The sequence below is a fragment of the Oryctolagus cuniculus genome, chromosome 19, assembly GCF_964237555.1.
Source record: "Oryctolagus cuniculus chromosome 19, mOryCun1.1, whole genome shotgun sequence".
NCBI lineage: Eukaryota > Metazoa > Chordata > Mammalia > Lagomorpha > Leporidae > Oryctolagus > Oryctolagus cuniculus.
Genome location: NC_091450.1, coordinates 55548081 through 55568804, shown reverse-complemented (window position 1 = coordinate 55568804; position 20724 = coordinate 55548081). Strand labels below are relative to the sequence as shown.

The 20724-nt window shown below is 41.3% G+C and overlaps 1 protein-coding gene across 8 annotated transcripts in view; it reads left to right on the top strand.

Moving 5' to 3' along the window:
• LOC127490200 (uncharacterized) overlaps nucleotides 1-20724 on the top strand; it is a 108274-nt gene that overhangs the window by 76552 nt on the left and 10998 nt on the right. For 4 of the 8 annotated variants that reach the window (XR_011384408.1, XR_011384407.1, XR_011384406.1 and 1 more), the window contains one exon: nucleotides 4635-20549. Coding sequence is in view for 3 of the 8 variants with exons in the window: in XM_070063895.1 (XP_069919996.1) it covers nucleotides 4635-4792 (158 nt within the window). In the remaining 5 variants the exon portion in view is untranslated. Of the gene's footprint in view, nucleotides 1-4634; nucleotides 20550-20724 lie in introns of those variants that run through there. The other 4 variants (XR_011384405.1, XM_070063893.1, XM_070063894.1 and 1 more) reach the window with 2 other exon arrangements.

The window sequence follows — 20724 nt, the reverse complement described above, 5'->3', positions numbered from 1 at the left end:
TGGTGGATAAAGTATCCTTTTCACAATCTGGTAGTTTCACTGCTTTTTTTTAAAGGTTTAATTTTCCCTTCAAGTGCAGGCATGTTCGTTTTATCAAAGCTGGCATTTTCTCTTCTTTAAAAATAAATCTTGAGTATTCTGAAGAAATTTTCCAAACCACTAGGGTATATAAAAGCATGTTGTGTGAGCATAATTACAAGGGTGAAATGCTTTGCTTTTGAGTAGCAATGGACCAATACTTGGTGTGATAAGAAACATAGCTTTTATTCCATTTTATGGTTGAAAGCCTGCTTACTACTGCTCCTGATTGTAATCTTAGTCCTTTTTGTCAAATGGATTTAGAGCCCACAGCACCTTTTTATCCACCTTCTCTCTGAAAAGCAGTGGGAGATAGAGCAAATTTTTTAGATTTATTTATTTATTTGTGAAGTAGGTTACAGACAGAGAGAGAGGTCTTCCATCCACTGGTTCACTCCGTAAATGGTTGCAATGGCCAGAGCTGAACCGATTCCAAAGCTGGAGTGAGGAGCTTCTTCAAGGTCCCCTGCATGGTTTCAGGGGCCCAAGAATTAGGCTATCTTCTGCTGCTTTCCCAGGCCATAAGTTTCACTTTTAATTCTTCCTATGGCTTTAATTTAGCTACCTGGGAACCCTGAGCAGGGGATAGGACAAGTGTTCCCAGCCTCATTCTATGGGTCAGGAATAAATAAAGCCTCAAGTACTGGTTGCATTTGTTCATCTGGAACTTGATACCAGAGCCCAGAATTTTAGTTTCATAAATATTGAAGATTTTTGGCTCCAGAATTTAAAAGAAGTTCAGCATATTTACTTGTCATTGTTCTGAATGTGATTTACTTGTCCCTAAAGTGTGCACATTACACAATTTATGATTTAATAAGTGGAAGTTGAAAAAAAGAAAATGGAAGTTAGCCCTCAGTTCTGTTTGGAGATGTCCGAAACACTGGTGACAGTTGGGTGTGTCCTCTTACAGGTGCTTTCCCTGCCTTAAAGTGTGTGTGGGGGAGTGTGGGGGTATATTTGTGTGTGTACTGTGCTCACATGCACATAGAAATGACTTTGTGCAGAACTGTGTTCTTAATAGGATGGTTTTCCATGTTCCTTTTTATACTTGACAGTATAGTAATTTTTGTATCATTATAAACATACAGATCTAATTCTCTTCAGTGACTGTATAAGATTACATTTTATTCCAACACAAATGGTTGCTATTTTGTGTGATAATTCTGATTTTTTACCATTAAAATAATGCTGCAGTGAGAAACCTGGAATATCCATACCTGAGCATCCCTTGAACTGTTTTGATTACCTGCATTATCTGAGAATCACTAGGTCAAGTACATTCCTGTTTAAAATGTTGCTAGGTCCTTCTGAATTATCCTCCAGGATAGCATCTGTCTAGACTTCCACAACCAGTGTGGTAAATCTCCTGTGTTTTCCATCAACACTGGGTCTTTTATAATTCACATTCTTTTCAATGAAGCATCTCTGCTTCAACACAAGACATTTGGAAGGGAAGAGCTGTCCTTCCATCATTCCCTGTTGGCACACCAAGGGCAGGCGGTGTAGAGGAGTCCATTAAAGCTAACAGGGAGGTGAGCATCTGTTAAGCTAGAAACAAAGGTGTTTGGCTTCTATTCCTGTTTATTAATGCAGGTAGTGGTTATGGAAGGCTGTTACTGGCCAGGGACCCTGGGAATAGCATGATAAACAAGACCATGCTCTGCCTTCACGAGCTTGCATTCTAGACTGGGTCAGTCTTGAGCACTTCCAGTAGAATATAATGTCAAGTGTGGTGAAGACTTCAGATGAAAAATAAAGCAGAGAAAAGGACAAGGGAGGAGGTGTGTGGGGCGAGACCAGGTGCAGGAGAGGCTGCCACTCGGATGGTCTTGGAAGGTTCTCTGCTGATGGGACTCGTGAATAGAGACCCATGTGCAGTGAAGCCTGAGCCCCACTGATAACCTGCAGAAGGCCCCATCCTGCTGCAACTGGCAATAGCAAGCACAGAAGGCCTGAGAAAAGAGCCAGTCAGGCAGGTTCCAGAAGAAGCCCCAGAGCTGCACTGACTTTTGATTTGCTAGAGGAAGATAATTGAGCTACTTACTTTCTTTGTTGAATGCCGTGTTCAGGCGAATGAAACCTTGAACCACATATGTGAGTCTTTGAAGGAGTGAAGCTGTTCATGTACAGTAGCCCTTGAACTACTAGATCACAGCATTTAACCACTAGACAGCAAGTCAGCATTCTGCATAATGAAGTGGCATTGCATGCCAGCTCTTTCACTACCAGAAGGATGACTTTGTCAAAATATACACAGGAGTTGAACAGACCTCTGCACCTTCAGTGTGGAAAAGACTAGAGCAGTACACTCTTGTGCCTAACTGCCCTTCAGTCTGCCTCTTTGTGTTGGACATTATTAGATGTGCTTTCAAAGCTCTGGTGCTCACAGCTGAAAACAAAGTAGGTTGGTGGGCAGTCACAGACAGCACTGTCCAGTCACCAGGCCAGGTAGTTTCTCCTTAACCACTGTGCCAAATGCCCTACTCCACCCATTATTAACTCTAGTCCTTTCAGAGTTATTGGCTATGTTATAAAATTTCTAGCTTTCTGAGGGGTTTTGTAAATCTTTAAAGTAAAAAATAAGAACATGTGTTGCTGCCGTTGTGGCTTAGCTGGTAAAGCCGCACCCATGATACCAGCATCCCACATGGACACTGATTCAGAGTCTCAGCTACACTTCCAATCCAGCTGTCTGCTAATGCACTTGGGAGGGCAGCACAAGATAGCCCAAGTGCTTGGGCTCCTGCACCCCCGTTCCTGTCTCCTGGCTTTGTTCTCGCACAGTCCTGGCTGTTGTGGCCATTTGGGGAATGAACTAGTGTATGGAAGACCTCTCTCTTTCTCTGTCTCTCCCTCTCTTTATGTAACTCTGCCTTTAAAATAAATGAAATGTTTAAAAGAACCTTTATCCATTCAAAGAAAGCCTCAAGTAGAAAGAAAAAGAATCTTGCAGACCCACGGTGTAAACTGATCTAAAACCTTGACTGAAATTTTTGTTGAAGTTTGCTGATAGTGTTCTTCAGAAGTGACACATACTGACTGTGTGAAGTGAGCTGATTGATATTTTTGAAACTGTGTAAAAATTAATCTGCTGGTTTTTACATGATGTACCTGTTATACCCCTGAGCTACTCGAGAGCTGTTGGGTAGAGATGTTATTACTGCAAAGTGGTCACACTGCACAGCTCCCATGGGCACCATTACACTCTGTGACTGGCACTTCCAGGGCTAGTGCTGTGCACACCTGGGAAGTCTTACCCACAGGTGGTGTGGTATGCGCACAATGTCTACATGATGGTTCTCTCTTCGTTTAGATGGTTGGTAGGGTTCCATTAGTACACAGTCCCTCAACTTGTGACTTTTCAATTCAGTGTTGCTCACTAACAGTTGCGGCCCTGAGGGGTTGCCCACTTTTCCAGAGATAAGGACAGGCCTAACCTTGCCTCCTGGAACTTTCTCTGAGTTATAAACTTCTTAGAGTTATTATACAACCTTGACATTTTGTATTTAATGGTGTATTTTTAAGCAGAGGTATCTTATAAGCATAGTGCAGCAATCATAGACTTATTTTTATTATTCTTTTTTTTATTAAGGAGGAGGGAGTAAAGCATTGTTGGTCAGTGCACATGGTGCTTAATGTGGAGTCTGGAGGTGGAGATGGTGTTTTCTTACTTCTATAGTTTCTGATTTCCAACTATCTCCAAGAGGTAAACACTAGAATTAGGTCTAGGCTGTGGTTCTAGATGGTATGGCTCTGTTTTAAATTTCATCTCACAGCTGCTTGGCATCAAGATTTCCAGCTTTCCAAGGCTAGCCACACATTTAAAGCAAGCATCTAAACCAGTTGTTAGAGGAAAAGATACAGCCATGGTAACGATGACACTAAATGAATCATTTGTGTGATATCTGACACCTCATCAACTAGTTGAAATATCTATGTGTTTTCTTGTTTTCTGAAATAAAAATAATTCAGACTTACTGAAACTATACATTTCATTCCTTCCACATATGAGACAGTCTATTTTCTGACTCATTGGGCTTCTAAAATTCTGTGGTTAGGGGCTAGTGTTGTGGTGCAGTGGGTTAAGCCACCACCTGTAATGCCAACATCCCATACTTGTTTTCTTTCTGTAATCCAGTAGATGAAAAAAAGCCACCACTCCCAATACATGAGTCGTATAAAAACAATTTCACTTTATTTGAACACTCTAAGGAGAAAAAGCAGATGAGTATGCACTGTACCCAAAGAGAAAAACTGTCAAATTTTAGATCGAATGTTGGAATAAATTCCATGACAAAAGTGAAACAAACAATCGACTTGTGGCCCCACTGCACTGGAGCCTGGCTTCACTGCCTACTTGGGACAGACAGCAGGAGCTCAGGAGAAGCCTGGAGCCACACCCCCTGTGCAAGCCTGCACAGGCTTGGTCTTTGTTTTCTGATTGGTGGGAGCCTGGAGGTAATCCAATCAGACTTGATATATGCCATTGAATACTGAGTTTATAAAAAGGGTACTCAGTGCTGCTGTTTCCCTTTTCTCTTCTTGGTGTCCAGCGTTGTGGAGTTCTTCATTGGAACATGTGCTAAGCCATGGCCCTAAGAACAAGGAGGTGAGCAGCCAAGAGCAATACCTGCAGGGAGGGCCGGGATGCTGGTGTCAAAGGAGTGGCAGTGGATTCAACAGGACCCTCAGGTTTGTCCATCCTTGCCTGGTGAGTCTTCTTGAAATGCTTGTGCGTATCATTCATATATTTATATATTATAAATTTAATATCATATGTGCTAAATAGATTGTAAATTGTATATTGTAAAATGTATATGTACTCGGGGTATCACATACAGTTCCAGGAGGTGTGAGCCTACCTGGCTGAATTCTGATGCCAGGGTGGGTGAACCAGCAGCAGGTGAGTCACCTTCTTTTGGGTGGGTGATTTAGATGCCCAGCGACTGTGTTAATTTCCAGGTCTCTTGTTTCGTTTTCTGGATTTATAGTTTTACTTAGTGGATAGGAGCTGAGAAAATGGATCTGGTCATCCAGCAAGGAGGTTCCTGCTCACAGGCTTTGCTTCCTGGTTTTCCTAATTTGCTAAGATTGTTTATCTCAGTTTGCATTGAGGGTTCTCCAACACAGCAGTGATAGCATTAACTGGTACACCCAAAGCAATGGCTTAATAAGTGTCCTTCCCCCACTGAATTCTAATCCTGTCTCTGTGATATCCAGTGTTTCCCTAATTTTATGAAAAATTTCCTGAGGAATATATTCTTATATTGTAATGAATGCAGTTATAAGGGGAGACATATCATGTAAAATTTACATAGTCCAGTCATATTATTGCATTAACTAGGCATATGGGGACTCTGTTTATCATCAGAGGCACCTAGATCCAAGGATGGCACTGAAATTTTGAGAGGGAAGCATTACTTCCTAAGTATGTTTGTTTCAGTTATAAAACTATAATGTACTGAATAACTCAATACAGGTTCTTTTTACTTCTAAATTAGATTTTGAAGTATTTAAATCATTTGGATTATGATATTTTTAGACAATTTTTAGGTCTGAGAGGGCAGGGGCATTGTTTCTGCACAGTATCCACAATGGTTGCCATATAATTGGTTCTAAAACATCAGTTGATGAATTGAAATCTCTATTTGTCCCCGTGTTTCAAACAGCACAAAATTTCAAAATCCATAGGTATTGTGTTTTGTGGTTTGGTTCTTACAGTATGTGGTGAATTAAGTCTCACTTCCTTCTGGTTAGCAGTTCCTAGTGTTGACACCCAAGGATCGTTCCTTGATCCTCATCTTATGAGATGCTGACCAGTGACTACTCAGAAACATCCCTTTGGTGCACGTCCTCATGGATGTTCCAGTTTCCTCGTCATCTACTCTTGCTGTTCCTGTTAGTGCTGATTGTTCAAATCCAGAAGTTGAAATGACCCCATGTTAAGTGCAGGTGTTTATTCTCACTGGTCTTCCCATCCTAGACAGCCTTATCTCTATACCGTGTTTCAGGAAGGTCTTGGATTTTTCTCGCCTCATTAGCTAGACCTGCTTATATTGCCCATGGTTTTCTCGTTTTGGCTATTTTAGAGCTTGGTTCGGTGATTCCATAATTCTTTGCCCTCACACACAACAAGCCAAGAAAAATATGTTCTGTTGTTTTCTCATGCTCCCAATCCACAATGTTCTCTGATAACAATCACCAGGCATCTTAAAGGCTGGCTGGTCCCTACACCCTTCTCAAAGCCACATGAATATGTGATTCTTTTGATTTTTGTTTTTATGTCTCAATTCCATTACATTTTCCACACCTCTGCTCCTGTGACCACCATAGAACTTGAGCATCTCCCACAAAAATCCTAGGCTAGCAATTTCTAGTGTACTACTAATAAGAAGTTCAAATATAGAAACTTTCTGGGGAGATTCCTAAATTAGATTGGTTTATGCCAGATATCTTAAGATGCTTTCCCTCTGTTTAACTAAAGTCAGATCTATGGGGGAAAAATAGATGGAGAGTTTGCTACAAACAATGTCTTTGTTTCACCTTTATAAAATTTTGTTTGTGAGTTATGTAGGCCTCAATAATTATGAATGGGAAAACTAAAACTGTGACTTGCAGTTCAGTATTGCAAATATTGTAAAGTTTTCTACTGAAGTGCTGTGGTGAGAGAACAGGCATGGAGTCCAGGAAATCCTTCAATGAATTGGTATATGTGTAGTTTTCAGAGTGCTTCTTTCAAAGAGATTTAAACTTTGTTAACATTTTCTTACATATGATGTTACATTTAAAATTGCTGCTTCAACAAACACTGAGCTCTATGTGATTGGTAACCCCTCCTACACTAATGAATCACCTTGCTTGATTTTCCCACCTGATTACTGTGGAAGATGACATGTGAGTGTCAAATGGGGAAAGAAAGATTTTTTTAAGATTTATTTAACTATTTGAAAGGCAGAGATACAGAGAGGCAGGGGCAGAAAGAGAGAAAGAGAGAGGTCTTTGGTCTGTTGTTTCACTCCCCATAGGGCCACAATGGCCAGAGCTGAGCTGATATGTATCCAGGAGCCCAGAGCTTCTTCTGGGTCTCTCACATGGGTGCAGGGGCCCAAGCACTTGGCCCATCTTCCACTTTCCTAGGCCATATCAGGGAGCTGGGTCGGAAGTGGAGCAGTGGGGACTCAAACCAGCGCTGTTATGAGACGCCAGCACTGCAAGCAGAAGCATGTAGTAGTTTATAATTCTCATTTCACTTTTCACTTTCCTGGTTTCCTTCAGATACACTTCCTTTCATTTTCTATTTCTGAATTTTCAATTTGACGGAGGTGAGGTGACAGTGTAATATGTTACTTGGATATTGTCTTAAGTATTCTCTTGATAGAATTCCTGAATCTTTATTTTCAAGAAACCACCTGTAATTTAGTTTAGTCAAGTTCATGAATAGTTTCTTAAGATTTATTTATTTTGGCTGGCACCGCAGCTCAATAGGCTAATCCTCTGCCTGCAGCTCCAGCACACCAGGTTCTAGTCCCGGTCGGGGCGCCGGATTCTGTTCAGGTTGCCCCTCTCCCAGGTCAGCTCTCTGCTATGGCCCAGAGTGCAGTGGAGGATGGCCCAAGTGCTTGGGCCCTGCACCCCATGGGAGACCAGGAGAAGCACCTGGCTCCTGGCTTCAGATCAGCATGGTGCGCCGGCCGCAGCGCACCAGCCACGGCGGCCATTGGAGGGTGAAGCAACGGCAAAAGGAAGACCTTTCTCTCTGTCTCTCTCTCCCACTGTCCACTCTGCCTGTAAAAATAAAGAGATTTATTTATTTTAAAGTCAAAGTTACACAGAGAGAGAAGGAGAGGCAGAGAGACAGAGAGGTCTTCCACCTGCTGGATCACACTGCAGATGGTGGCAATGTCAAGAACTGCGCTGATCTGAAGCCAGGAGCCAGGAGCTTCTCCAGGTCTCCCATGTGGGTGCAAGGGCCCAAGGACTTGGGCCATCCTTTACTGCTTTCCGAAGCCATAGCAGAGAGCTGCATTGCAAATGGAGCAACCGGGACTTGAACTGGTCCCCATATGGGATGCCGGCACTGCATTTGGTGGCCTCACCTGCTACACCACAGTGCCAGCCCAAATCCTGAATATCTTAAAAATCATTTCTGTCCCATGAAGCCTACCAAAACCCCACAATATTAATCTAAGTTCCTTAATGTTTATTTGCATTTTAAGTATAGGAACCTATTTTTGCATGTTGTATTTTTCTAGCCTAATTACAGTATAACAGAGAAACAAAAATAGTATATATTCAAGGCACACAGTCTGTGTTACTATATGCATCTGATCTTTATACTGCATTTTCACACAAACCTTTTGACTTTCCTGGTACTTACAAAACACTAGGAAAGGATTAGTACAATGAAGTTACTTAACAAATTTATCACTCTTTTTTAATTTTTTTTTTGACAGGGAGAGTGGACAGTGAGAGAGAGAGACAGACAGAAAGGTCTTCCTTTGCCGTTGGTTCACCCTCCAATGACCTCCGCGGCCAGCACGCTGTGGCCGGCACACAGCGCTGATCCGATGGCAGGAGCCAGCTACTTCTCCTGGTCTCCCATGGGGTTTAGGGCCCAAGCACTTGGGCCATCCTCCACTGCACTCATTGGCCACTAACATCTCTTCATTTTCACGGTCCCAGTTCATCACAAACACCATCCTGCTCCCTGACTGTGTTAGTTTGACTTTTGTATATTCCACATGTAAGTGTGCTCATGTAGTATTTCTTATTTCTGTGTCTTGTTTCACTCACTGTTATGTCCTATAGTTCCATACTTTTGGATCCATCTTGTGACAAGTAGTAATGTTTCCTTTCTTTTTAAGGTTTGGTGAGGATGCCACTGTGTGTGTATCCCATTTTTCCTTATGCATCCATCAACAAACATTTGGGTAATTTCCATATCGTGGAATTGTGAATGATGCTGAAGTGAATGTGGGGGTGCAGACAATTCTTTGAGATGGTGATTTTCTTTTGGATTCATGGCCAATAAAGGTTGTTCCTTTTTTAATTTCATTTGAGGAACTTCCATATTGCTTTTCATAGTGGATGGTACAATTTACATTCCCTCCAATACTGTGTGTTCCATGTTCTCTACATTGTGCCCAATACTTGTTATCTTTTAACTTTTTAATAGTAGCCATTTAGCCGGCGCTGTGGCTCACTAGGCTAATCCTCCGCCTTGTGGCGCCGGCACACCGGGTTCTAGTCCCGGTTGGGGCGCCGGATTCTGTTCAGGTTGCCCCTCTTCCAGGCCAGCTCTCTGCTGTGGCCAAGGAGTGCAGTGGAGGATGGCCCAAGTGCTTGGGCCCTGCACCCCATGGGAGACCAGGATGAGTACCTGGCTCCTGCCATTGGATCAGCGCAGTGCTCTGGCTGCAGCGCACCAGCCACGGCGGCCATTGGAGGGTGAACCAATGGCAAAAGGAAGACCTTTCTGTCTGTCTCTCTCACTCACTGTCCACCCTGCCTGTGAAAAAAATTAAAAAAAAAATAGTAGCCATTTAACAGTTAAGAGGGAATAACCATTGTCATCCTGATTTGCATTTTGCTGATGATAGCAATGTTCAGAACTTTTTCACATACCCACTGGGTACATTGTCTGTTTTTGTTGGAAAACATTGATTCAGTCCTTTGTCCTTTTTTAATAGTATTCTTTGTTTCTTAGTGGTATGCTTGTATTATTCCCTTGATCACACATCTGGTTTGCTAATATTTTCTCCTATTCATTGTTTTGTCCTTTCATTTCGTTGATCTTTGCTTTACTGCTTTTTGTTGTAGTTTCATTTCCTTATATTTGCTTTTGCTCTCTGTGCTTTAGTTGTTAACACGTAAACAACCACTCTTGAGGCTAATGTCAAGGAGTTTTCTATTTTATAAGTTGTAAGTGTTCAGATCTTCTGTGTGGACTTTTATTCATTTTGAGTTGATTTTAATATGTGGTGTAACAATGATGCAGTTTCAGTTTTGGGCATGTGGTTATCCAGGTTGCTTCTGCCTCAGATGTGGGCCTTTATGTCCAGTGACTGCATGTTTGGTAACCCTGGTGGGCCAGAGTTCCCTGTATCTTCAGTTGGATCCATTAAACCAGATGCTGTGGCTGGAGTTCAGCAGGAGCTTGGCATGTGTGGTGATTTGGGAGTAGGAAACCATATAGGTATGGAGTCAAGACGGGGGACTGTCCTCCTCCTCTGGAAGCCAGGGCTATATGAGAGTATGTTAGAAAGTTTTTTGAAGGGTGGTGCTCAGGATACCAGTGGCAGCCAGTGATGGCTTAAGTAGTTGGATTCTTGCTACCACATTGGAGACCATCTCCCAGCTTCAGCCTGGGTCAGATCAGCCTGAGTATGGTGGGCATTTGGGTAATGAACTACTAGATGGGTGGTGTCTTTCTCTCTCTCATTCTCTCTCTCTTCCTCCCTCCCCCTTATTGATTCTCTGTGTTTTGCTTTTGAAACCAACTGCAATATTAAAACTAGGTGTAAAAATGGATACGGATGATTATCCCAGGAGCAGTAGATTACTGAGTAATTTTCTAGAATCATACAGGTGAATGTGTGTAGCTCACAGTGATCTGTTATATCTGTTATCAGAAAATGAAATAAAGGAGCTCAAGGCTCTGTTCATAAAATAATGTCAAAAGATAAATGTAGACTTGCTCAGTATAAATTTTATATGAATATTGAAATGTCATAGTAGCCCATAAATATATTCAACTCTTGTTGATAAAATTTAAGTGAAAATACCAACATGTTACTTGGTGTATAAAGTTAAGGTGTTTTAAATGAATAGTGTCATGACTAATATTATGGCATTTGAAAATGGTTATTTAATATAAGCAAAAACATAACCTGTAAATAACTGAACTGTTCTTTCTTATCATGTTCAGTTGAAAGGCTGCTATGCTGTGTTTTAAGTTGGTGATGAATATTTATTTTAGATTGTTTCCTTTAATTAAGAAAAATGGTAGTATGTTCTCATGTGTATGTGAAATTGAATAGCAGTTGTATTGCAATTGAATGCAGTTGTATTGCATCAGAGCAATACAGTGAATACGAGATAAGCTTTTTTCATATTTGAGATTTTATTGTTTTTTTTTTTTTATTTTTGACAGGCAGAGTGGACAGTGAGAGAGAGAGAGAGAGACAGAGAGAAAGGTCTTCCTTTTTTGCCGTTGGTTCACCCTCCAATGGCCGCCGTGGCCGGCGCGCTGCGTTCAGTGCACTGCACTGATTTGAAGCCAGGAGCCAGGTGCTTCTCCTGGTCTCCCATGGGGTGCATGGCCCAAGCACTTGGGCCATCCTCCACTGCACTCCCTGGCCATAGCAGAGAGCTGGCCTGGAAGAGGGGCAACCGGGACAGAATCCGGCGCCCCGACTGGGACTAGAACCCAGTGTGCCGGTGCCACAAGGTGGAGGATTAGCCTATTGAGCCACGGCGCCGGCCAAGATTTTATTGGTTTTTCAGAATCACTACAGAGACATTTCAATTTGTACACTATTCTTAACAAACCAAAAATTTAAAAAGTGAGGGTTTGTCATTCTTTTACAATCTTTTATTTTTGAAATAGTGTGTATTTTAATTTACCTCATAAGAGCTTTATAGTCCACTCAATAAAGAGTTCGGCTAGTAAGGAAGAATATAGGCAAGGGCAATAAGAATAATCAAACAAAAAAAGTCCTATCTTTATGATCAGTTATGAACTTAAACTGATCACTTTAGTTAGATGGCATTAAGTGTCAAAGGGATCACATAAATAAGACCAAGTGTCTGCTAAAAACAATAGATAGAATTAAAAAGGAGAGAATGATCCAACATGGGAAGCAGGCCACACAGCAGACTCATAGAATGACAAATACCCTAAACAGCACTCTGGCCTCGGAACCAGCCCTTAAGGCATTCGGATCTGGCTAAAAAGTCCATGAGAGCATTTTAGGCATGAAAAGCCAAGAAACTATGGCAAAAAATCACTCACGTGAAAGATCTCTGAGAATGAGATCCCAGGGGAAAGAAAGGGCCATCAAATAGGTCAGTACCTTTCTCTGAAGGGAGGAGAGAACTTCCACTTTGATTATGGCCTTGTCTAAATAATGTTGGAATTTGTGGACTCCAGAGGCTTCCATAGCTTGGCAGCTCATGACCCAGAGCCTAGGGTGATCACTGACGTCAAATATAAGAGTGTCAGTTGTTAAATCAACAACAGGTATCACTGTGCACTTGCTCCCCATGTAGGACCTCTGTGCTTAATGTGTTGTACTATGAGAATTAACGGTAAAACTAGTCTTCAAACAGTACTGTACACTTTGTGTGTCTGTGTGGGTACAGGCTTTTGAAATCTTTACTTAGTATAGAGTTGTACTTCTGTATATAAAGATAATTAAAAATGAATCTCAATGAAGAATGGGTTGGAAGAAGGATTAGGAGTTGGGTTGGTTTGTGGGTGGTAGGGCAGGTATGGGGGGAACTGCTATAATCCAAAAGTTGTACATACGAGATTTATATTTATTAAATCACAGGTTTCTATAAAAATGACTACTACAGTCATAACAGTAAATTTTAAAATGATCATGAATTATTAAAATTATAGTAGCATATAATTCTTAACAATTTGACAAAGATATAAAAGAAAGTTCGACAGAAGTATATTTGCAGCAATACTGATTCACCCAGGCATTAATTTCTTTTCTGTTTTTCTTTTGTTGTTGTCTGATTTTTTAAAAGAAAATTTTAGCTCCCATATATAAAGGAGAACATCTGATATTCGTCTTTCTGTGTCAGGGTCATTTCACTGAGCATGAAATCCTCCAGTTGCAATGATATTGATGATAATAACAGGATTTCATTTTTTATAGTTCTGTAATACTCAGTTCTGCATATGTGAATCCAATTTTGCCAGCACCACTGATTGAATAGATTATACTTTTTTCCAGTGTATAGTCTGGGCAGTTTCATGAAAAATCAATTGGCTTTACCTGTTTGGATTAATTAATTAATTAATTTCCACTATCATGCTGCTTTGATTGCTATAGCTTTGAAGTAAGCTTTGAAGTCAGGTATTCTGATGCCTCCAAGTTGATTTTTTTTTATTTTGCTCAGGATCATTTTGGTTATTCTTTTTTTTTTTTTTTTTTTGGACAGGCAGAGTGGACAGTGAGAGAGAGAGACAGACAGAAAGGTCTTCCTTTTGCCGTTGGTTCACCCTCCTATGGCCGCCGTGGCTGGTGCGCTGCGGCCGGCGCACCACGCTGATCTGAAGCCAGGAGCCAGGTGCTTCTCCTGGTCTCCCATGGGGTGCAGGGCCCAAGCACTTGGGCCGTCCTCCGCTGCACTCTGGGCCATAGCAGAGAGCTGACCTGCAAGAAGGGCAACCGGGACAGAATCCGGCACCCCGACCGGCACTAGAACCCGGTGTGCCGGCACCACAAGGTGGAGGATTAGCCTAGTGAGCCACAGCGTCGGCCAGCTATTCTTGATATTTTGTGATTTCTTCTGGAATTTAGGATTATCTTCTCATTCTGTAAGAAATGTCATTGGTGTTTGATAGGAATTTCATGTAATTTGTAGGTGCTTTGTAGGTATTTTAATTATACTAATTCTTCCAATCCATGAGCAAGTTATATTTTTCCATTTTGGGCAGCCTTGATGATTTATATTTCTTAACATTTTAGAATTTTCATTGCAGATATCTTTCACTTAATTGGTTACATTTATTCCTAAATGTTTTATTTTTGTCCCTATTGTGTATGGGATTAATTTTTAGATTTCATTTTTGGCAAATTGGTTATTAGAATATAAAAAAAAGCTACTGTTTTTGTATATCGATTTCGTAACCTGTAACTTTACTGAATTGATTTTTCATCTTGAACCATTTTTTGGTGGCCTGTGTAGATTTTTCCATGCACAATATCATGTATTCTACAATGTTGTTGAATTCAGTTATTGTTAGTAGTTTTATTGAGGTATATTTCATGTTACAAATGTATGAGCATGTCAAAAAAAGGCTTAAAGTTTACCTGTGGAAAATTTCTCTGTTATTTGCTGTATGGGAATTAAAGTAGTCCCTGGTAGACTTGTGGACTGGCATTGCTAATGGAGTGCATGAGTTCACCCATTGGTTTATCACTGCTTTCTGTGTCTCCCCACAGACTCCCAGTGAGACAGTGAGGCTTCTTAAGGGAAGGCCTATACTCAAGGTTGTGTGCTGAGTGTTGCTGGCAGCAGCATAAAAGTAACATGGTCTCACGGGATCATTTCAGACATTTGTACCTCCACCTGCGTGATGCAGAGTCTTGTGTGCTGTGGGATGGTGAGTCAGGATGCACCAGATGGCTGCTGGCTGCCCCTCACTTGCTGCCAGGCACCACCAGGACATGGTTAAGAAAGTAGCTGCCTCCTCTGCACCTGTCTCAGATGGTGAAGTGCCGTATCTCAGACACCGGGGAAGTCCACACAGAGGTACACACCTTGCTGAGGATGGAGACACAGAGCCTGCTCAAAGCCTGGACAGGGACACATTGAGAAGGGCAACCTTGCTGTGTTCCTGACAGGAAGTAGTCTATCAATCACCAGGCAACAGAGTTGGCAGCTCTCACCGAACTGCTTCAAGATCCTGTCAAATTTGTCTGGAACGTACAAACAGATGGCTCCATGTTTGCACAGAGGGTGACCATAAACTGTCCCTTTTTCCACTGCAGTGGGCATCCAGAGAGTGTCAAACACCACACTGCAGCAGGAGCCTCTTTATTTCAATGGACGGTGTACAATTAAGAATAAAAGAGAGCTACTGAGGCTGTGAGGCATTCCTCCCTGAGTATGTGCAGCCAGCACCCCGAATGTCAAAGCTGCCCCTAGCACAGTCCCAAACAAGCTACCTTGGCCCCAGTGGAATTATTTATTCACTTATGTAAGCAGTGTTCATTATGTTTCTTTGAATGACAAGAAAACAAATTTCCCATTGGCTGGATCACTCCACTTGAGTGGCAAAGGCCCAAATATCTGAGCCATCCTCTGTTGTTTCCCAGGGTATGCATAAGCAGGAACCTGGATTTGAATGCATGCCCAGGTATTGATCCTAGATACTCTGTAACTGGATGCTGGCACCAAAATGATGTCTTTAATTGCCATGCCAAATACAATGTATTGATGCCTTTAAATTCTAATTTATTAGAATGGCAGTGTGAGATAGAGAAAGATGTTTTCATCTGTTGGCCTCACCCCCAGAGCCTGAAAACATTATGGAAGGGCTAGGCCAAAGTTGGAAGGCAAGAACTCTATCCAGTTCTTTCACATTGCATTTCTCTGATGACTACTAATAGGGTCATATATATGTCATTTTGCATTTTTTTTCTTTTGAGACCTGTCTTTTATGGTTCCTTGCCCATTTTTTAAGTGGATTGGATGCTTGCTGTTGAGTTTTTTGAGTTCCTGATATAATCTGAATTTTAATCCTTTGTTGGGTTAGTAGCTTGCAAATGTTTTTTTTTTTTTCCCTCTCTATTGGTTGTCTCTGCACTCTATTAGGTTTTCTTTGCTGTACAGAAGATTCTGTGTTTGATGGAATTGGTTCCTCATTAAATGTTTTGTGTAATTCATTTGTAAAGCTATCAAGTCCTAGACTTTTATTTGATGGGAGGATTTTAATTACTGCTTGAAAATCATTACTTGTTGTTGGTCTGCTTAGGTATACTGTGTATTTGATTTATTCTTTTTTTTTTTAGCAGGCAGAGTGGACAGTGAGAGAGAGAGACAGAGAGAAAGGTCTTCCTTTGCCATTGGTTTACCCTCCAGTGGCCGCTGCGACCGGCACGCTGCGGCCAGCAAACCGCACTGATCTGATGGCAGGAGCCAGGTACTTATGCTGGTCTCCATTGGGGTGCAGGGCCCAAGCACTTGGGCCATCCTCCACTGCACTCCCTGGCCACAGCAGAGGGCTGGCCTGGAAGAGGGGCAACTGGGACAGAATCTGGCGCCCCGACCGGAACTAGAACCCAGTGTGCTGGCACTGCAAGGCGGAGGATTAGCCTAGTGAGCCATGGCACCGGCTTGATTTATTCTTGATAGGGAGTGTGAATCCAGTTTATGCATTTCTTCAAGATTTCTAATTTGTTACAGTATACTTGGACAATTCACTTTCTTGCCAACATTTGTATTCCTGTGGCATCCATTGTATTTTTTCTCCCTTTTGCTTTGTCAATTTTAAAGTTCTTATTTAATTTTTAAAACAATTTTTTGTATTGTTTATTTTATACTTTCAAAAATTTGCAATTTGATTTACTTCTACTCTTGTCCTTTTGATTTGCTTTTGAATTTCTTCAGTGACCCATGGGACATTTAGGAGTATGTTGTTGAATTTCCATATATTTGTATATTTTCTTTCATTTTTGTTGATTTCCAGTTTTTTTCCTGTCTTGTTAGAGAACAGTCATGGTATGATTTCAATTTTTAAACTTTATTGATACTAGATTTGTCTAATATATGGTCTGTCCTGGAAAGTGTTCCATGATTTGGTGAGAAGAATGTGCAGCTGTTTAATAGGATCATTAGGATCATTTGCTGTATGGTATGTTTTAACTCTTTTTGATCTTCATTGATGTTCTGCCAAGATATTCTGTCCATTGTTAACAGTTAAAGTCCCCCACTGTGCTGCAGTGGAGTCTGTTTCTTTTGTTAAAATATTTGCTTGATATATTTGGATGCTACTGTGTTAGGTGTATGTATTTTTAAGACTGTTTTGTCTTCTTGCTGAATTGGGTCTCTTGTCAATATATAATGTCCTTTGTATCTGTTTTACAGATACTGATGTAAAGTCTTTTGTCTGATAAGAGTATAGCTATTACAGTTTGTGTTTTCTACTTGTATCTTAAATCTTTTTCTCATTACTCAGTTTCTATCTTTGTGTAACTTTACCTGTGAAGTAAGTTTCTTGTAGGAATATAAAGTTGGGTCATACTTTTTATTTTTTTATTTTTATTTTTTTATTTTTTGACAGGCAGAGTGGACAGTGAGAGAAAGAGACAGAGAGAAAGGTCTTCCTTTGCCGTTGGTTCACCCTCCAATGGCCGCCATGGCCAGTGCGCTGCAGACGGTGCGCTGCAGCCAGCGCACTGCGCTGATCCGATGGCAGGAGCCAGGTACTCATCCTGGTCTCCCATGGGGTGCAGGGCCCAAGCACTTGGGCCATCCTCCACTGTACTCCCTGGCCACAGCAGAGAGCTGGCCTGGAAGAGGGGCAACTGGGACAGAATCTGGCGCCCTGACCGGGACTAGAACCCAGTGTGCTGGCGCCGCAAGGCGGAGGATTAGCCTAGTGAGCCATGGCGCCCGCGGGTCATACTTTTTAAAAAGTTACTTGACCAAACTTTTTCTTTTGACTGGAGAATTTTAATCATTAATATCCAAGCTAAATATTGATAGATAAAAAGTAAGTCCTGGCCAGCGCCGCAGCTCAATAGGCTAATCCTCCGCCTGCGGCGCCATCACACTGGGTTCTAGTCCCGGTCGGGGCGCTGGATTCCGTCCCGTTTGCCCCTCTTCCAGGCCAGCTCTCTGCTGTGGCCCGGGAGTGCAGTGGAGGATGGTCTAGGTGCTTGGGCCCAGCACCCGCATGGGAGACCAGGAGAGGCACCTGGCTCCTGGCTTTGGATCAGGGCGGTGCACTGGCCGCAGCGCGCCATCTGCAGCAGCCACTGGGGGGGGTGAACCAATGGTAAAGGAAGACCTTTCTCTCTGTCTCTCTCACTGTCCACTCTGCCTGTCCAAAAAAATGTTTAAAAAAAAAGTCCTGCCATTTTGTCAATTGATTAGTGATTGCTTTATTTCTCAATCTCTGCCTCTATTATTTTTATTATTTAGTATATTGGTAGTCTTGTTTTATAAGGTTGAATCCTCTTTTTCTTATTTTATATATCTATTAGTGAATTTAGTTCTCTTGTATGTTTTCATGATGGTTATTTCTAATGTAGGAGTCCATTTAGGATTTCTTGTAGTACTGGTCCAGTGGTGAATTCTTTCAGGGTTTTCTCCTCTGGGAAAAACTTTCTCTTTCACTTCCAAGGCATTGTTTCACTGGATGTAATAGACCTGGTTGGAAATATTTTCTTTCAAGTATTTGATTTTTTTTTTCATCTTTTTCTCTTCTGGTCTCTATGACATCTGCTGAGACATCTGCTGTGTGTCCAATGGTTTTCTTGTGTGTGTAACTTGAGACTTTTCTCTGCTTATGGATACTCTCCTTATCCTTAAGTTGACAATTTCATCATAATATATTTCTCAACAGTTTTTTTTTAAGATTTATGTATGTATTTGTTTTTAGTTAGTTAAGTTAGTTATTTGACAGATAGAGTTAGACAGTGAGAGAGAGATACAAGAAGAAAGTCTTCCTTCTGTTGGTTCACCCCCCAAATGGCCACCATGGATGGTGCTACACCGATCCAAAGCCAGGGGCCAGGTGCCTCCTCCTGGTCTCACATGTGGGTTCAGGGGCCCAAGCACCTGAGCCATCCTCCACTGCCTTCCCAGGCCACGGCAGAGAGCTGGACTTGAAGAGGAGAAACTGGGACTAGAACCTGGTGCCCATATGGGATACTGTCACCACAGGTGGAGGATTAACCAAGTGAGCCACGGCGCCGGCCCCTTATGTATGTGCTTGAATGTCAGAGTTACAGAGAGGCAGAGGCAAAGGGAGGGGGGAGAGGTGTGTGTCACCTTTAATCTCTTGGTTCACTCTCCAAAAACAGCCAAGGCTGGGCCCCTCCAACCCAGAAGCCAGGAGCTTCCTCCGTGGATGCAGGGGTCCATCTTCTAGTGCTTTCCCAGGCCATAGCAGAGAGCTGGATTGGAAGTGGAGCAGTCAAAACTCGAGCTGGCACCCAGATGGGTGCCCCTTTCCTACTTTTCTTTCGGGTATTACTGTAACATGAATATTTTCTCAATTAGTAGTTTTCTGGATAGGAAGTAGGGCCGCTGGGAAGCAAACTTGCACCCATATGTGATTCCAGCATTACAAGCAACAACTTTACTCACTCCGCCACAATGCCAGCCCCCAGTGATTTCTTCATTTGTGTTGTTTTTCTTATTCACAATGTGCATTGTTTTTCTCATTTATTTTAACTGTCAATGTGCTCTTGCATCTCACTGAGTTTCCTTAGGATCACTGTTTTGAATTGTTTTTCAGGTACTTCATAGATTCTCTTCAAATCATGATCTATTTCTGGAAAACTATTGTGTGCTCACACTGTGACCATCCTCCACTGTCCCCCTCCTTGCTCCACAATGCTTGTTCTCCCACTGGCCTTTATCCGGCAGCCTGGCCATGGTCCTGTCCATGGCCTCTAGGAAGAAGCATGTTTGTGTCACAGTACTGTTCACACTGCCTATTTCTAAAACAGAATCAAAAGTTAGAGAAATACATATCTGCTGTGTCTGCTGGCTTCTGGTGTTTTCTCTTCTGGTATGTTTGATTTTTAAATAAAATTGCTGGGGCTGGCCATTTGTGGCACAGCATGGGTTTAAGCTGCTTCTTGCATCTCTGGCATCTCCTATGTGAGGGCCAGTACCAGTCTCAGCAGCTCCACTTCCTCTATGATTTATCAACAAATTTGTTATTGGCATTAGTCTCTTGGTAGAGTTTCTAGGTCTTTCTATAGACAGAAACATGTCATCTGCAAACAGGGAAATTTTGAATTATTTCTTTGCTACTTATACAGTCTTTAACTCTTTTTTTATTTTTTCCTAATTTCTCTGGCTAAGATTTCCACTACATTTATAAGAGCAATGAGAGTATATATTCTTCTTTTGTGCTAGATAGTTAAAAAAGATACCTTCAATGTTTTCCAATTTAGCATGATATCTATTGTGGTATGTCAAGACTTGTTTAGCATTTATTATATTGATCTATGATCCTCTCATACTTAATTTCTTTGAGATTTTGCTAATGAATGGGGTAGAATACTATCAGATGCTTTTTCTGCATCCATTGAAATGATTATAAAAGATTTTCATCTTTCATTCTTTTATTGTGATGCATTACACTTACTGAATTTAATATGTTGAATAATCTTTGCATTACTTGGAAAAATTTTCCATGATCATGGTGGATGAGAATTTAATGTGCTGTTGTACTCTATTTGCTAATATCTTGTTTAGATTTCTGCACGTTGGTTTATAGTTTTCTTTTTGGTGGTTGTTTCCCTATCTGGTTTTGGTATTAGGGTAACATTACCTCTTCAGATGGATTTAGGGGGATTCTTGCTTTTTGGAAAAGTTTGAGAAGACGATTCACTAAAATTTTAGTGGAATTCAGCAGCAAAACCATCTAGTCCTAGGTTTTTATTCATTGAGAAATTTCATTTACTGATTCAATTTTATTACTAGTCATTGGTGCACTCCAGTATTCCATTTGTTCATGGTACAATTTTGATATATGTATAATATATGTATATATATCACATATATATGATATATGTATATATAATATATAATATTATATATAATATATATAAATAAATGTATTTATTTATCTTAGGTTTTCCATGTTCTATAGTTATTTATGGTAGTTCCTAGTAATCCTTTGTTTTTCTGTGGTATCAGTTTTATGAGATACCTTTG